The following is a 15,004-nucleotide window of genomic DNA, read 5'->3' on the forward strand; positions in this document are numbered from 1 at the left end:
TTAATCAGGCAGGTTTCTACCTGAGCAAAGGGGGGTTATCTCTCAGAGGTAAAAAAATCCAAGACTCCAGAAACCAACTATCCATCAAACTTATGAATATTAGATCAAGATATGACATACACGTGTCCGTGATGCATCCATCATTAATAGCACATTGATGTCTGTATGGTATCAAATTAAGATCGAAATGAACAACAATCAAGAAAAGGGTTCAATAGCTGTAATGAAAGGACATCATGCGCACAGAATGATGAATTTTTAATTTCCATGTTTCTTTTTTCATTATTGAATGCGTAATTCATTACTTAGAAATATTGAGTGAGAAGCCTAATTTGAAATAGTTAAATGGTAAAGAATGTTTATTTCATACAGACCAAAGTTCCTAAGGACAAAAATACATATATGTCATTATATGAAAACAATCTGTAATCCGCTGAATTGTACACTAATCTTATCAATGATGATGATGATAAAATTTCTGATAAGTAGGCTTACGGATGATAGTTAGGTGCTAGATTCCTAAACATGATGAATTAGATGAAATGCCAACCTATATCAAAACATGATAAATTTGTCATTTTTTTTACAAAATGCACAGGTATAATTATGTAAATGTAATAGTGAAGAGAAAAGCTACCAGTAAAGTTATTACATACAATCATGTACATATTAAACTTAGGCACAAATGAGTTTTACCGTAATTATCTTTTTTCCTGGCTCATGATAATAATACTTTTTGAAGCCATTGAAAACCTGCAATATATGTATCAAAATAAAAATTATTTATTTCTTATGTTCTTAGCTTCTATATATCAAGGAAAATATATCGATTCAAAAGGAAAATTACATTATTTGATATCAAAATGCATGTTTTGAAATATCACATACAGCTTCATAAATCAAAATCACCTCAAAATTTCAAGTACTTATACAAGATGTAAATGGGTAAATGAATTATGACAGAAATTGTACTGCAAACAACACAGACTGATAAATAACGTTAAAGTATCAAATATATTGCACTTTTTGTCATTACAATAGAAATTTAATTTTTGAATTATAATACTTGAAATCCGTACACTTTTTTAATATTATAACATGATTACTACTATTCTATTTTTGGTTGAGTCCGTCTAGACATGAATGAAGACAAAACAATGTAAGACAAAAACGCCAGATATATACAATACATTGCGTTTGAATTTGATTAGCCTCACACATATAAAAACAATTGCAGTATTAACATTACTTGAATTCAATTAAAAACATATAATATCATGTAAACAGAAGGATCATGTGCAATTATTTCTTTAAACAGCTGGTGAGGTATTGTTTGCTCAGGGTTGATATCTAAATGCTGTACATTGTTCAAGATTATGACAAATACTTTTTTTTTTTCATGATTACTTGTCAATACAAATCAAAACAAGAGAAATCAACAGCTAATGATTCCAACAATCTATATGAATTTCTATATTTTTAAGGCACTTTGATGAAAAGAAGCTAATTTTATTTTGTTCTTATTTTTTGTTGAAATATTGTTCACATTGTCCCACATCAACAGAATTAAGGCACTCATTTATCCTATCCACAAAATAGCAGCAAAATAAGCTTGGAAAAGGAGAAAGCAAAATACAGGTATATTCTAAATTCACTGATTCCCTTTCATACATACACAAACAAAAATCCATAAATTAACCAAAACATTTACAGTTTTTCAATCTGTATCATGTTAAAGAGGTATTGTCAACAGCAGCTAAGTATTAGTGAACTAATCTCATTAATTTAAAAGAATAATTCTTCCAAATATAAGGAAAACAATGGAGTGAGTGTTATGGCTACATACTTGTAAATCATCAACATCATGGCACAAGGGCACTTGTCGGGCTTGTCGGGCTGCTAGACTTGGACCTATTTTGTTTGTCATCTCTTGAGGAGCTGGAGAGCAGTCTCTGACTTGGATTGCCCAGGAGTTCTTGAATCACCGTAAAGGTATCCATCAGGACTGGGTCCTTTCAAACTTGGTAACGACTTGGGCTTCTTCTTGTTCTGTCTCAGTGAATCATTCTCCTCCTTAAGAACGTTCATTTCTCGTCTCATCTGAACGAACTCCCTGAATCCCACCCTCTCTGGGACAACTTGCTTCTCCTGTTGCCTTGAAGCAAGCTCTTCTTTCAATCTCCTGCATTCCTCCTGCAATTGCTGCAAGAAGATCAACAGTTTCTCCTTGGTAGAAGCCTCTTGATCCCGCTGACTGGTCCTTTCACTAAGATCTTTCCTGAGGTCACTCACCATATCCTCAAGCTCCATGATCTGCTTCTGGTAGCCTGCAATCTCCTTGCCAGCCTGCTCCAGTTGGTGTCTGAGCTTTGACTTTGCGGAATGTCTCTCCTTGGTCTGTTGACCAACAGCACTCAATTCTTCCTCCAGGACCTTCACCCGGAGCTCAAACTCTCTCAGTCTCTGCTGGACTTCTTGAAGTTCCAGCTCCAACGTCTCCTTCTCCCGTTCCACCTGTTCAATCTTCTCCAGGTAGGTTGAAGCCTGGATGTTCTCCTCCTGGAGCTGCTCTATCTGAAGGTTCAGCTGCTTGTTAGTTTCCTTCAGCTCTATCATCTCTCTCAAGGATTGATCAAGGCGCTGATTAACCACCTTGAAATATAGAAAATTGAAGAAGATGAAAGGGTATGCATATTGTTATCAGGGCGAGGGGGGGAACCATACATAAACCAGGGGTGCATCATACTACAGGGTTTATACACTTGGTAAGGGCATAAAAAATTACAAAGAAATTACAAGAGTATACATGTACATGAATAGGGTATTACATTATCACTCAGGGCAGATAGATTTATAAAAGCTGTGGTGATGCATGTGTACACCAATATGGGGAATGCCCTTTCCCCCATCTTGAATATCAATTCACTTTGGAACAAATATAAAATGACCAAAAACAAACCTGATAGCTGATTTGAATAAGTTGACCTAATATGTAATAATTTATCAGATTTTTTTTTACATTTGATTCCTAAAAGGTAAGATGTCAGATGATCAGGCTATTCAGGTTCACTTAGCATCACAATCTTGACTTCAAATAATTTCAAAACTCAAAAGAAAACATAAAATGAACGGCCCGTACCCGACTCTATGGAGATACAATTTACAGATTGGTTGGGGATGGGTTGCCTATAAAGAACTTGTATTGTTTTGCTTGAAGCTTGAAGCTTTTAGTTACAGATATATCATTAAAAAGAAATAAAAAATAGGTTTCCCATTGTATGTCTACAGAATTTATATCTTATTTTTAGGGCTAGCAACTAACTCTGTCGTGTTAAACAAGCAAAGACATGATTCTCAAATGGGACAGAATAGTTCTGTTTAAAGGTCAAGTCCACCCCAAAAAATGTTGATTTTTTTAAATAGATAAAAATCAAACTAGCATAGCATAATGCTGAAAATTTCATCAAAATCGAATTTAAAATAAGAAATTTATGACATTTTGAAGTTTTGCTTATTTTTCACAAAACAGTCATATGCACAACTCAGTGGCATGCAAATGGACAGTTGATGATATCCCTGACTCACTATTTCTTTTGTTTTATATTGTTTAAATTTAGATATATTTAATTTTTATAGATTTACAAAAGGACCCACTTGAGTGAACCATATACTAGTATTAAATTGAATCAATTCCACATGTTCAGGGAGGAATTAATCGTTGTTTCACTTGACGATGAGGACAAAATTAGAATACTTCAAATTTCTATAATAAAATACCAAAGAATTAGTGAGTGGATGATGTCTCCTCATTTGCATATCGACCAGGATGTGCATATTTGTTTTGTGAGAATGAGTGAAACTTTAAAATGTCAAAACCTTCTTATTCTACATCCGAGTTTGATGAAATTTTAAGTATTATGCTTGTTGGATTTTTCTCTTTTTATTCAAATCAACTTTTTGTTGGGATTCGACTTGTCCTTTAATATACCGGCGAGTGAACTTACATCTATTTTTATATCATGTTTCTTCAGTGCTTCTAGCTGGTCAGTTAAAGCTGCATTCTGCTTTTCATACTGCTCTACAAGTTGCTGAAACTGTATCATGAAATCATAGAAACAAGAAAAGGAAAATGATAAGTTCAAATGAACAATTTGCTTCATTCAACGCAGATGTTTTTTTATATATATTTTTTATTTGAATACTTTGGAATAATTTTTTTACCATAATACATATAAAACCAATCCAAAGACCGGATAATCAATGTATTTTTACTACAAAGAAAAATTGTTGTTGTCTTCCAAGTACAAGAATGGACCTCTGCGTGCCTTATACAAATGGTTAGTGAGAAAGGTGGTAATTCTAGTTGAATCAAAGATCTTATTACTCATCCATGAAGAAGGTTCTGTTTCGCATTAAAATTCTGAATTCACTTGGTAGAAACCGAGAGTATCAAATCAAGAGCGATGATGAACAGCTACAATGATCAAGTTTAGAAAAGAAAGAGACAAATTCCCCATTTTCACGACTGGAAACGAAGAACAATTTGATTTTTTTCAAGAGAAAACATGGAATGGGGTGAATAAAAGTGTTTCCCCTCATTAGCGTCAGTTTTTCCTCCAGATTTCTTGGTGCGGATGAGCCACAGTCACCTGTGTGTGGGGGTTTCAACTCGTAACAAAGATTGCCAACGTGTTTAGACAATTAAGAGAGGAAAGAACATATGTCACTGGGAGAAGTTTCAAAAGTAGACAGCTATCCCGTGTCTACTATCTTGACTTTAGATCATATCATAGAGAGTATTGGGGAAAGACCAAAGCTTAGGACTGGCTGGAGGGTTTCAAGGTGTGTCTCACTTGATCATCAATTACAAGATTCTCAATTCTGATTTGGTCAATTTTACTACTACTACTAAAAAAAAATAATTTGAAGGAGCTGGATGAATGTTGGAACATACAAAAAATATGAAGTCATACCAAAATCAGAATATCAGATACTTCAATGAACTTGTTATTTGGTTCATAAATCAAAGAAAGGTGACTTTGGAAAAGAAACATGTTTTGCAATGTTGTTACATAAACATGTCTCTCTCATCAGATTGCCTGGTTTCCCATCCCCATGACCTCCACCTGTGGCGCTTCTAGCTTTTCATGGGCATTAATTATTTAATTATTTATGTCACACATATTTTACATATAGTGTTGAGAAATATGCTTACTAAATTATGCCAACCCTTCAAACTATGTTTAAGATTGCAATACTTATTGCAGACTGTTTTGTTCTAAATTTTGATATAAAACCTATACAAAAGAGGGTGGGAATTGATTCAATCGAGTAACTGGAGTATACTTTTGTTAATACATACAGTTGCGCTCAAAAGTTTGTGGAACCCCACCACAAAAATAATGCAGTCCTCAATGTTGAGTGTTGAATGTACAAAACAACACTACAATGTCCGGCGAGCCCAGAGAAACAAACTTCATTGAATGTAATATTTTATCACCTGACGTCACAATTCAATATCTAAAACATGGCCGATTTTCAACACTTTAAATATGTTCATTTTCTGGTGGGGTTCACAAACTATTGAGCACCACTGTAAAATTCAAAAAGTTTCTCATGAATCCATACTTTTAATAGCAATCAATTTTAGCTTGCTTGCTAGCATACATACATAAACGTCAACAAGTGTTTTTCCCCATGCAATCTAATCTGGGCCCTGTTGTACAAAGAGTTATGTTTGATCCGATCAATCGCAACTATGGATGGCCAGCAACATCAACATCTATTATGCATGTTTGTTCAAAATATTTTCTAGCTGTGATGTATATTCATGCATTCATTGTTTTCTTGAAAATTCACTGCGCTTCTCTTTGCATAAATAGGACATTGTGCAAATTTTTCGGAGAAAAAATTATGATAGTGATGGATTTTCATAGAGTTATGATTGACTGGATCAATTTAACTCTTTGTACAACAGGGCCCAGGAGTTTCCATTAATCACACCTTCGCTGAATATTCTCAATTCACATTTTGTCACTCATTTTATGTCAAGAGATTTTTTTTTCTCAAAATATGACATGAGATTAGAAAATCTTTGAGGCCTCAAGGGAGAAACATAGATCTTGTAGATCAGGAATGAGTGATAATAATCTCTGATCATATCATGAAGGAAAAGGTATGTTCACCGAAAGCAAACAAACACGAACTTATTGATCATGTTCTTGAAGAATAGCAAAAAAAAGTAATGTGCCCTACATTTTACAAAGATACAGAATATAGTTTTGAAAATTAGGCCTACTATATAAAGAGTTGGAATATCAGTTCTGATATAATGAACAACCTATAAATTGCTCAGACTAAATGTTACAGTTAAATTCACATTGTCTACTTGTATTTCTATTGATTAATAATTCTTTGATTTCATAATTGATAAATATCAACTTATTCGGGGGAAGTCATCACATATTCACTATAAGTTGTTGATATTGAAATGAACCCTTTTTTATTAACTTTGTCTTCAATATAAATTTTCATTTCTCTGAAAGCACTACAAAAATCATTCACACATATCGGATATTTGGCTTATAACTGATGTAAAGAAGTTGGCCCTCAAACAGTGACAGATTCTCCACACACAAAACCACCCCTCTCATTTTCACAAAACCTTGTTAAATTCTAATAAATCATCTAGAGTCTCCGCAAGTGTGAAAGTACAATTTTCACACAAAAAGAAGCCTCCTTATTGTCTAGAATGTCAGAATGTCTGAGACTTGTACAAACAAAAATATCTTTTGTAAAGCAATTGTAATTGTTCTCGACTTTCGATGCAATTAAATATTTCTAGAGCTGCTTCCATGTTAATGCTCATTAAAAAGTAAGTCTATACCTCAGCAATTTTCACTGTTTTTTGTTTGTTGGGAATCTATTCTTCAGCTTTACACTCTTCCAAGGACTTTGGGTTCTCAAGAACTTCTTTCTAAACATGGATATTTGGTAGGGGCTTAGGATTAATAGAAATGAAATAAAGGGCGGAGATTATACCTGTAGCACCAGAATGCTGATTCGGTGGGGATAGAAAGAAAATTGAGGTTATTTATAAAGTTTCTTCAAGTGAAATAACAGACCAATCAATCAAGCACAAATCCTTCTATGAATGGTTGTCTTTTTGTTATTAGTTTGGAAAGTTATTTCTGTAAAAATATTGACTTGACACAAAGCCAAAGGTTATACATGTACATGTATTTCAAATGTCTATTACAGGTAGTGAGACCCGGAGTGAGACTTGATTATCTATTAGATTTAGATTTGACATTCATTAAATCTGTAGGCTACAGAGAGAAATCACTAAAACAGTTAAAGAGGAAGTTAACCCTTACAAAAAGTTTATTGTAAAAACAGTAGGAAAAAAGGCCAAAAATTTGAGGAAAATCCATCAAAGAATACAATAGTTAATAGAATTTTGATTATTTGATTTGTGGCATTGTATGCGAGCAGCTTTCTTATACATGTATGGTAAAAATCAATGAAATGTCATTTTCTCAGAAAACCGAAAATAATTTTTTTTTCTGTACCTTCAATGTAACAATAGACAAATCATTTTACACCATTCCTAGAAAACAAACATAAGTCATGGGGGGGGGAAACCATTATAAAATTGAAATTTATGCATGTTATATTATGTAACATATGGAGCGGCTGCTCGTTTATGACATCATAAATCAAAAACTTTAGATTCTCATAACCTTTTAAACCTTAAATGGATTTTCCTCAAATCTTCACCAATACTTTTTATTATTTTCTCTGCTAATTTTACAACAAACGTTTCAGGGGGGGTGAACTCCCCCTTAATCAAAGGCAGATCAGTGAACTTTTGTGCTTCATTCAGGTGGTTCAAATTAAGTTTTATGGCATAGTCAACAATTACACCACTCTTAGGAGTATTACTGTTAATGTGCTTTATGGTTCCTAGTTTCATTAATTCTGCCAATTCCCAGACACAATGTGTGGGGTCTTTAAGGATCCAGACTAACATTAATGTATTCTTTCTTTTGTCACCTGTTACAAAATCCAGCGATAGTAAATTACTCCTATAAGCTGTTTGGGAGGTCATCATGAAATTAACATAGAGGGACATTGTTTCTCAAATATCCTCCTGACCTCCCATCAACTTTGGTTTCCTAATAACACTCAATCATGAATGTTTAATAGGGAAACACGAGGGGGGAGCACAGTGTCAATAATCATGATAGTCTCAAATATCAGGCAGCATTTACATATTACATATTGATATAACGAGTTGTGATTGAATAAACAAATATTCATACAATGTATACTCAAATATAAATATATATACAAATCTATTTTAGATATAATCAGCTAGATATTTAGATGCTTTTTCTATGATAAGGACACATAACTATCATTAGAAGACAAATATTAGAGAAAAAATTGAATTTCAAAAAGAAACATTTCCTCTGACCAAAATTGATGAGTAGTCAGTCACAGCCATATGAAGTGTCAAATGGTATATAATGGGATAATTCCACATGGTTTCATTATAATAATAAAACAATGAATTAACCTCCAGTTAAAACTCTTCTTGGAGTACGTCGGAGGAACCAATTATGAATTATTATCATTATTTTAATATTCATTGTCATCATATTATCTTCATTATCATTCTTTTCTTATCAATATATTAGCATTATTATTATAATTATTGTGATTGTGAATATAATCATCAGTATCATTACCACTATAATCATTAATATTTGTATATTCATTATTTAAATATTACAATCAACATTCCATTCTCCTGATGATATGTCTGTGGGTTTATATTGGTGCTTAATAGGATTTTTCAAATATTCTGTTCTATCAATAAAATTGTAATCTGTCTACATTTTACTTGAAATTCTATTCTTCTCACAAATTTTGGATGAACTTGTCTGGAATATATTTTTTATCCAACACACATCTGTATTAGCCGCTTGTGTTCTTATTGGTGATTGTTTCTATGCTGAAAAAAAAATACATACAATTGAAATGAGCTTATGATTTATTAGTTATGACTGGTATAAAAGAAACTCACCCTTTCTCTTTCTTCTAACCAATCAGTTTCTGCTTGTAGCTTGGCACTCACAAGTGACATGACCTTTAATGAAACAAATGAGAAAATTTATTAGAAATTGTGTTATTATCATATATATCGGACTGATTATTATGATAGGCTTACACTTCGGTGAAACGACATATGCTCTGGGCCTTTTTTTGTCTAAGATATAGCTTTAGGGTTGCAATAGTGTTGTATGTTAGGCTTAGGATAGGGTATAGTGTTAAATGCAGGATAGAAGTTGGTCATTCCATTATTGTGTGGAATTAAAAGCAGAGCAATTGTTGCCGGATAAAATGTCATGGAACTTGCACTTCATCATAACGCACATTTTTATTCCATTTCATTCAATCATGGAGCTATCCATGATTAAATGTACATGTACATGAATTTTAACATTACTCTTTCAGATAAATAAACGAATCCAACAAATATATATCTAAAAAAAAGACTTATACAATATACTTGTATTTCATAGCTCAACACAAGATGGCAGCCTTCTACTAAACTTTACAGATGATTCAGAAACAAATGGAAACCTCACTGAACTGCACAAGAAAATTAGACAGGTCAGTGACAAAGCCCTCTTTCTAAAGCCAAAATATCACTTTTTACAAATTTATTGAGATTTTCCAAATTCTTGTTTTCATTTTATATGCTTGGTCTTGTGCTTTCTGTGGATAATCCATTTACTTGGTTTGCTAAAATACCCCTCCTTCACAGTTTTGAAAATCTTTGGTGTTAATTTTGGAAACTATAATATATTGAACACATGATGGCAGCATTCCACATATATGTTCACTCTTCAACAATGTTCAAATCAAAGGAGATCACTTACATGCCACAATACAAAAAAAAAATCAGACAAACGAGGATTCAAATCTATGAAGCAAAATGTCCTATAAAAATTGAAAAATAGAAATTAAACATTCATTGTATTTGTTTAAATATCTTAAATGTGGTGTAAGAAAACATGGGCAGATTGCCTTTTAAAGTTAAGTTTTTATATCGAAGAGTTCAATCTTAGACTTATTCTCAAAATTTTTCATTTCGAAGAGTGAAATCTGGCATGATTCTGAATATAGAGTTGGGGATATGAAACCCATTTCATTACATTCCTGAGCTCGGTGAAGCCCTTGATATTATGCAAATCAATAATCACACTCGAACGATGAATATAAATAAGGAATATCTCATCAATACTTCTTGGCTCGCGGATAGTGACAAATGGCTTTACGTGGGGTAATTCGAGACGAGTCCTTGAGTACTGACTAAAATGTGTGCATAAACCACGGTGCTGATGAAAAAGGGCTCAACCATGTTGGATCTTCATTGCAATACATAAATTCACTCCATGACTCGGTTGAGAAGGAGAGGGCTGTCCGTGGGTCCTGTGTGAGCGTAATTATGCATCACAGTTAATTGACTCACAAATTACCTCGAGTAAAGAGTAAACACTCCAAACTTGCCATTAAAAATGAAGAGGATGATTCAACGTGAACCGCATGTGAATAACGTTAATATGACAGCGCCATCTATTGATTGCTTATCAAAATCAAGAAAAATAAAGAATATTATGTTTTCTTATTATTTCCACTTGTGAAAATGTAAACATGACCTTTTAAATGGGAAGTTCACCTTGACAATGAATTGTTATATAAAAGGCAGATACCAACTTATAATCAGGGTACTTGCTGTTCAATTTAAGATTTTTTTTTCTTTTACCTCTTGACCTCAGAACATATGGTACATGTCTACACACACATGTCTGAATAGGAGCGATGGGAAGAAAGTGAAAAAATTACCAATATGATTATAATATATGTATGGTTTTGTCATGACCACAAATGCGATTCATACTAGTTGATCATAATAAATAAATGTTAGAATATTAAGTGCACTTAGATAAGCAAAAACGAAATGAATTGAAGTAGCTTGGGTATGCTGAACTATGGTAACATGAAGCCTTCTGCATGGAATGGATTTGAACTTTCATCAACATTTGTTTTCACAATACATGCGTACAAACTTCTCAGGTACGGATCCAAATACATGTCGGAGGGGACATGGGGAAAGCCCAACCCCCCCCCCCTCCCTTGAATAAGATTTGTACATATGCCTACTGTTACTCCCCTTTTGTGAATATGTGAGATGTCCCACATCCTGGCCCTTCTGTAAGTGACTTTGCCCCCTTCTTTTGCCGTGAAAAGGCAAAATGAATCTTTTCCCTATTTTTTTTCAGTATAAACCAGAACAATTCCTGCACCCTAAAAAAATAAGAAATCCTGAACCAATCCATGGCCCTTTACTTGATAAATTAATGATTTGAATTGTGATGAAAACAAGTTACCTCTTCTTTATGCTTCCTGTTCAGTTTCTCACTGTTCCTGTCAATCTTTTTGAGACAATCCTCTTGTGCCTGTTGCTTGAAAGCTTTGGCATCCTTCGCAATCCGATGATATTCTTCACAATGTGACAGTTCATCCTGGTAATTGGCAAAACAGATTCAAAGTTACATATCATAGGAACAGAATATATTGAAAATTATGACCAACTTTTAATTATTATAGAGTCAGTGAATTTCTTTATACTGGTATGTTACTAGTATGTACATGTACGTAGGCTATGTATGTGACCAACAATAATAAAACAAACTTGATAATGCTACTTCATGTACTACTACTACTACTACTACTACTACTACTACTATATCTACTACTACTATATCTACTACTACTATATCTACTACTACTACTACTACTACTACTACTACTACTACTACTACTACTACTACTACTACTACTATTTCTACTACCACTACTACTACTACCACTACTACTACTACCACTACTACTACTACTACTACTACATGTACTACTACTACTACTACTACTAATTCTACTACTACTATTACTACTACTACTACTACTACAACTACTACAGAGATGCCAAGTTCAAAGACCAGCTATGCGTGAGATTTTCTGTGAATCTGAGTGAGACCACAGACATTGTGTACAATGTATATGAGGATAGGCTGTGAGAGTTGCGTGAGACAGAGATTTGAGGGGATGAACAAGAGTCCAAAATGCTTGAGTCTCACGCATAATGCATGAGACTTGGTAGCTCTGCTACTACTAAATTATACTACTACTACTACTACTACTACTGCTGCTGCTACTAATAAGTACTACTATATTAATAATTATGATGACGATTTTAATGATAAAATAAATAATAATAAATATGTCAAACGCGTAAAGTCCACTTTGCAGAGGGCTCAAGGCTGAATGAGGAAATATGAAGAAGGAAACGCAAAATAAGAAAGACCAATTTTTTTAGAAAAGCATTTTCACTCTTCAAATAACTTTATTTTTAATATCCATTTTTATTCATTATTTATCTTCAAACCAAGTTTATAAGCCTTACACAATGAAGTGTTACACAAATAAGTGGTAGACAGAAAGCGTCACTCTCTATCTGCGTCGGCAGCATTTTGCTAAGACTATGTCTCGCTACACTTCCCATTTCTCTCTCGACAGACAGAACTATCTGCCATGCAAGATGGTATTGAGTTTTCATATCATATTTTTAGAGCGCTTAAATTGTTTTAGAATATACAAAGGAATAGCTCTACATGTAACTGTATGTTACAAAGAATGAGGATTTTTTCAATAATTCTAACATTTGTCTGTTACATTGGTTGTTCTATTGAACTTTGTTGGCTCCAATCACAGAAGAGAAATTAAAAAAAAAGTAAAAGAAATGTTTAAAAACTCCAAACAGACGGCTGCCACCTAACTATGATCAAATTTTGGCAAATAATTCAATCCCCTAAAAAACCCAGGATTGTCAAATTTTGCTGCTGTTTGATTGATTGGCAACCAAACCTACGTAGTACCATTTTTGTTTGCTGTTACTCTATATAATCACGTGATCTTTTAGGCCTTATATTTATTATTATAGCAATTACGAGTCACCATCTTCGGTAAATTGGAGAAACAAAAGTAAAGCATTTTGACTTATACTAGTATACACACCTGTAATTGCTTCAATTCCTTTTTTAGCTCCTCATTTTCCCGATGAATATCTTGCATCAAACTTAAAGCTTGAATATGTCGATTAGTCAGTCTATTTTCCTGCTCAATATATTCATCTCGGCTTTGGTTTCTTTTCTTGTAGCAGTTGTCTGACATCTCGAAGACGACAAACGAAGAATATATTTGGACGTAACACGAGTATGAATATGTAGGGACTACATGGATTCCCTAATGTTATATCGCACGCACAGTATCATAGGCAAGGTGTATAATATTGCTATTGACCATTACAAAGCGTCCTTCACAACGGGAATTACCCGGCGTTACCAATGCATCCCGAGGACCCCTGGCCGAGGTGGTGGTGTTGAAATGTGTGGTAGGTTTCATACCACCACCAAGTGCGTTCAGGCGGACAGTAGCAGCGAATATTGGGGTACGTGTTTTCACTTCAAAATGAAGGTTTATTTGTTGTCCCACGCAAAATTTGACAAGCATAGAAAAAAAATATCCCCATTAAAAATATTTGCATATTGATTTTCAGAGGGGGGGGGGCAGTTGTGTATAAACGGCCCCGTAAACGACATTTACATTAAAAATATTGAATATGATTCTTGGGGGGTGGGGGGGTGGCTCGGACCGGATGTACGTGCCTCCAGCCCTGGATCCACCACTAAACTGTACAGATGGTATTTAGGCATGCCGGTGGGCTTTACCTTGACTTTCACAGGGACTTTCATTGGGTTTACCAACCCACACACCTTGATCAAATCGGACCCTAAAGTGTTAGGGCAAAAAGTACATACTTTATAAAGTATTTTTAGACTTTTTATAGCCTCGCAAATTATGCAATAAACATGAAGTTTTCCTAGCGAAATATATACCCTTCGAAAAAAATTGAGTGTTTTTGACATCCTTATTACGTTACGTAACATATCCTATGTTGAAAAGAGAACCTTTACACGTTTTTTTTAGAGGGGGAGGGGGGTCATGCATGGTATCAACTCTTAAATGGAAGTGCCCCCACATGGCATGTCATATTTAGTAACCATATATCATTTAACTGTGGTGCTTGGGGATGGATGGTCATGAAGTATAACTTAGCAACCAAAGGAGGGCTATGAACGAAATTCACAAATTAATGTCAAGCGTGTACTCTTCATAGCCCTACTTCTGTTCTTCATTTTTTTCTGATCATATACTGACTAATGCATTGTTTCAATTTAGATTTGTAATTTTATTTTGTATTTTTTGACAAATGAAGTAACAACAATGATGATAATAATAATAGTAATAATACATGTTAGTGTTCCAATCTCTGTTTCCGTTACTATGTTTTCTTTACCCCTCCACAACTATTCCCCGATCACCATTCTATCATATCCTTAATTGGTTTTCCTAAACTCTTTGTAAATCAACCATCATGATCAGTTTTGTCTTTTATAAAATGTTTTGATTTAGATTGAATTATCATATATATATATATATATATATATATAATTGGTGCTTTGTTTGGCATCAATAGATAAAATGTGTGTATGTTTTTTTTTGTTAAATAATAAGTACGAAGTTATTTCAACTGTCATTTACCTTTTCCTCAAAGTGTGTACTGGAATAGACCACCCTTTCTCTCCAAATGAGCTCGGATACACATTGTTATTGTGTATAGGCCTACATGTATGATCGATTGATATAACTTCTAGTTAAAGCACATATATATCAAGTGTTCTTATATTTCAACATTGAGGCCATATATAGGATTTTATTGGCAGAATCATGGTCATCAGATAATCATCTCACACAATCACAACTGTCATCAGTTTCTTAGTCATACCATCACATAATCATCATAAACATA

The 15,004-nt window shown here is 33.7% G+C and overlaps 1 protein-coding gene across 1 annotated transcript; it reads right to left on the reverse strand.

The window, feature by feature from the left end:
• Nucleotides 1-223: 223 nt before the first annotated feature.
• Nucleotides 224-13,523, reverse strand: LOC121408304 (trichohyalin-like). The gene is made up of 5 exons (XM_041599720.1): nt 13,150-13,523; nt 11,463-11,597; nt 9,092-9,154; nt 4,005-4,094; nt 224-2,652 (listed from the first exon to the last, which is right to left on the reverse strand). Exons 1-5 carry the CDS (start codon nt 13,303-13,305, stop codon nt 1,924-1,926), a joined length of 1,173 nt encoding a protein of 390 aa, XP_041455654.1. The 5' UTR covers nt 13,306-13,523; the 3' UTR covers nt 224-1,923.
• Nucleotides 13,524-15,004: the final 1,481 nt, after the last annotated feature.

Source organism: Lytechinus variegatus, chromosome 2, assembly GCF_018143015.1.
Source record: "Lytechinus variegatus isolate NC3 chromosome 2, Lvar_3.0, whole genome shotgun sequence".
In the NCBI taxonomy this organism is placed as follows: domain Eukaryota; kingdom Metazoa; phylum Echinodermata; class Echinoidea; order Temnopleuroida; family Toxopneustidae; genus Lytechinus; species Lytechinus variegatus.

Bases quoted from the DNA above. Each gene is read 5' to 3' on its own strand.
- LOC121408304 (XM_041599720.1), bottom strand. From the start codon at position 13,305: ATGTCAGACAACTGCTACAAGAAAAGAAACCAAAGCCGAGATGAATAT. The intron at 11,598-13,149 runs GTGTGTATACTA...GCCAATTACCAG, and splicing joins AGGAATTGAAGCAATTACAG to GATGAACTGTCACATTGTGA. The intron at 2,653-4,004 runs GTAAGTTCACTC...CTATATTTCAAG, and splicing joins AACATGATATAAAAATAGAT to GTGGTTAATCAGCGCCTTGA.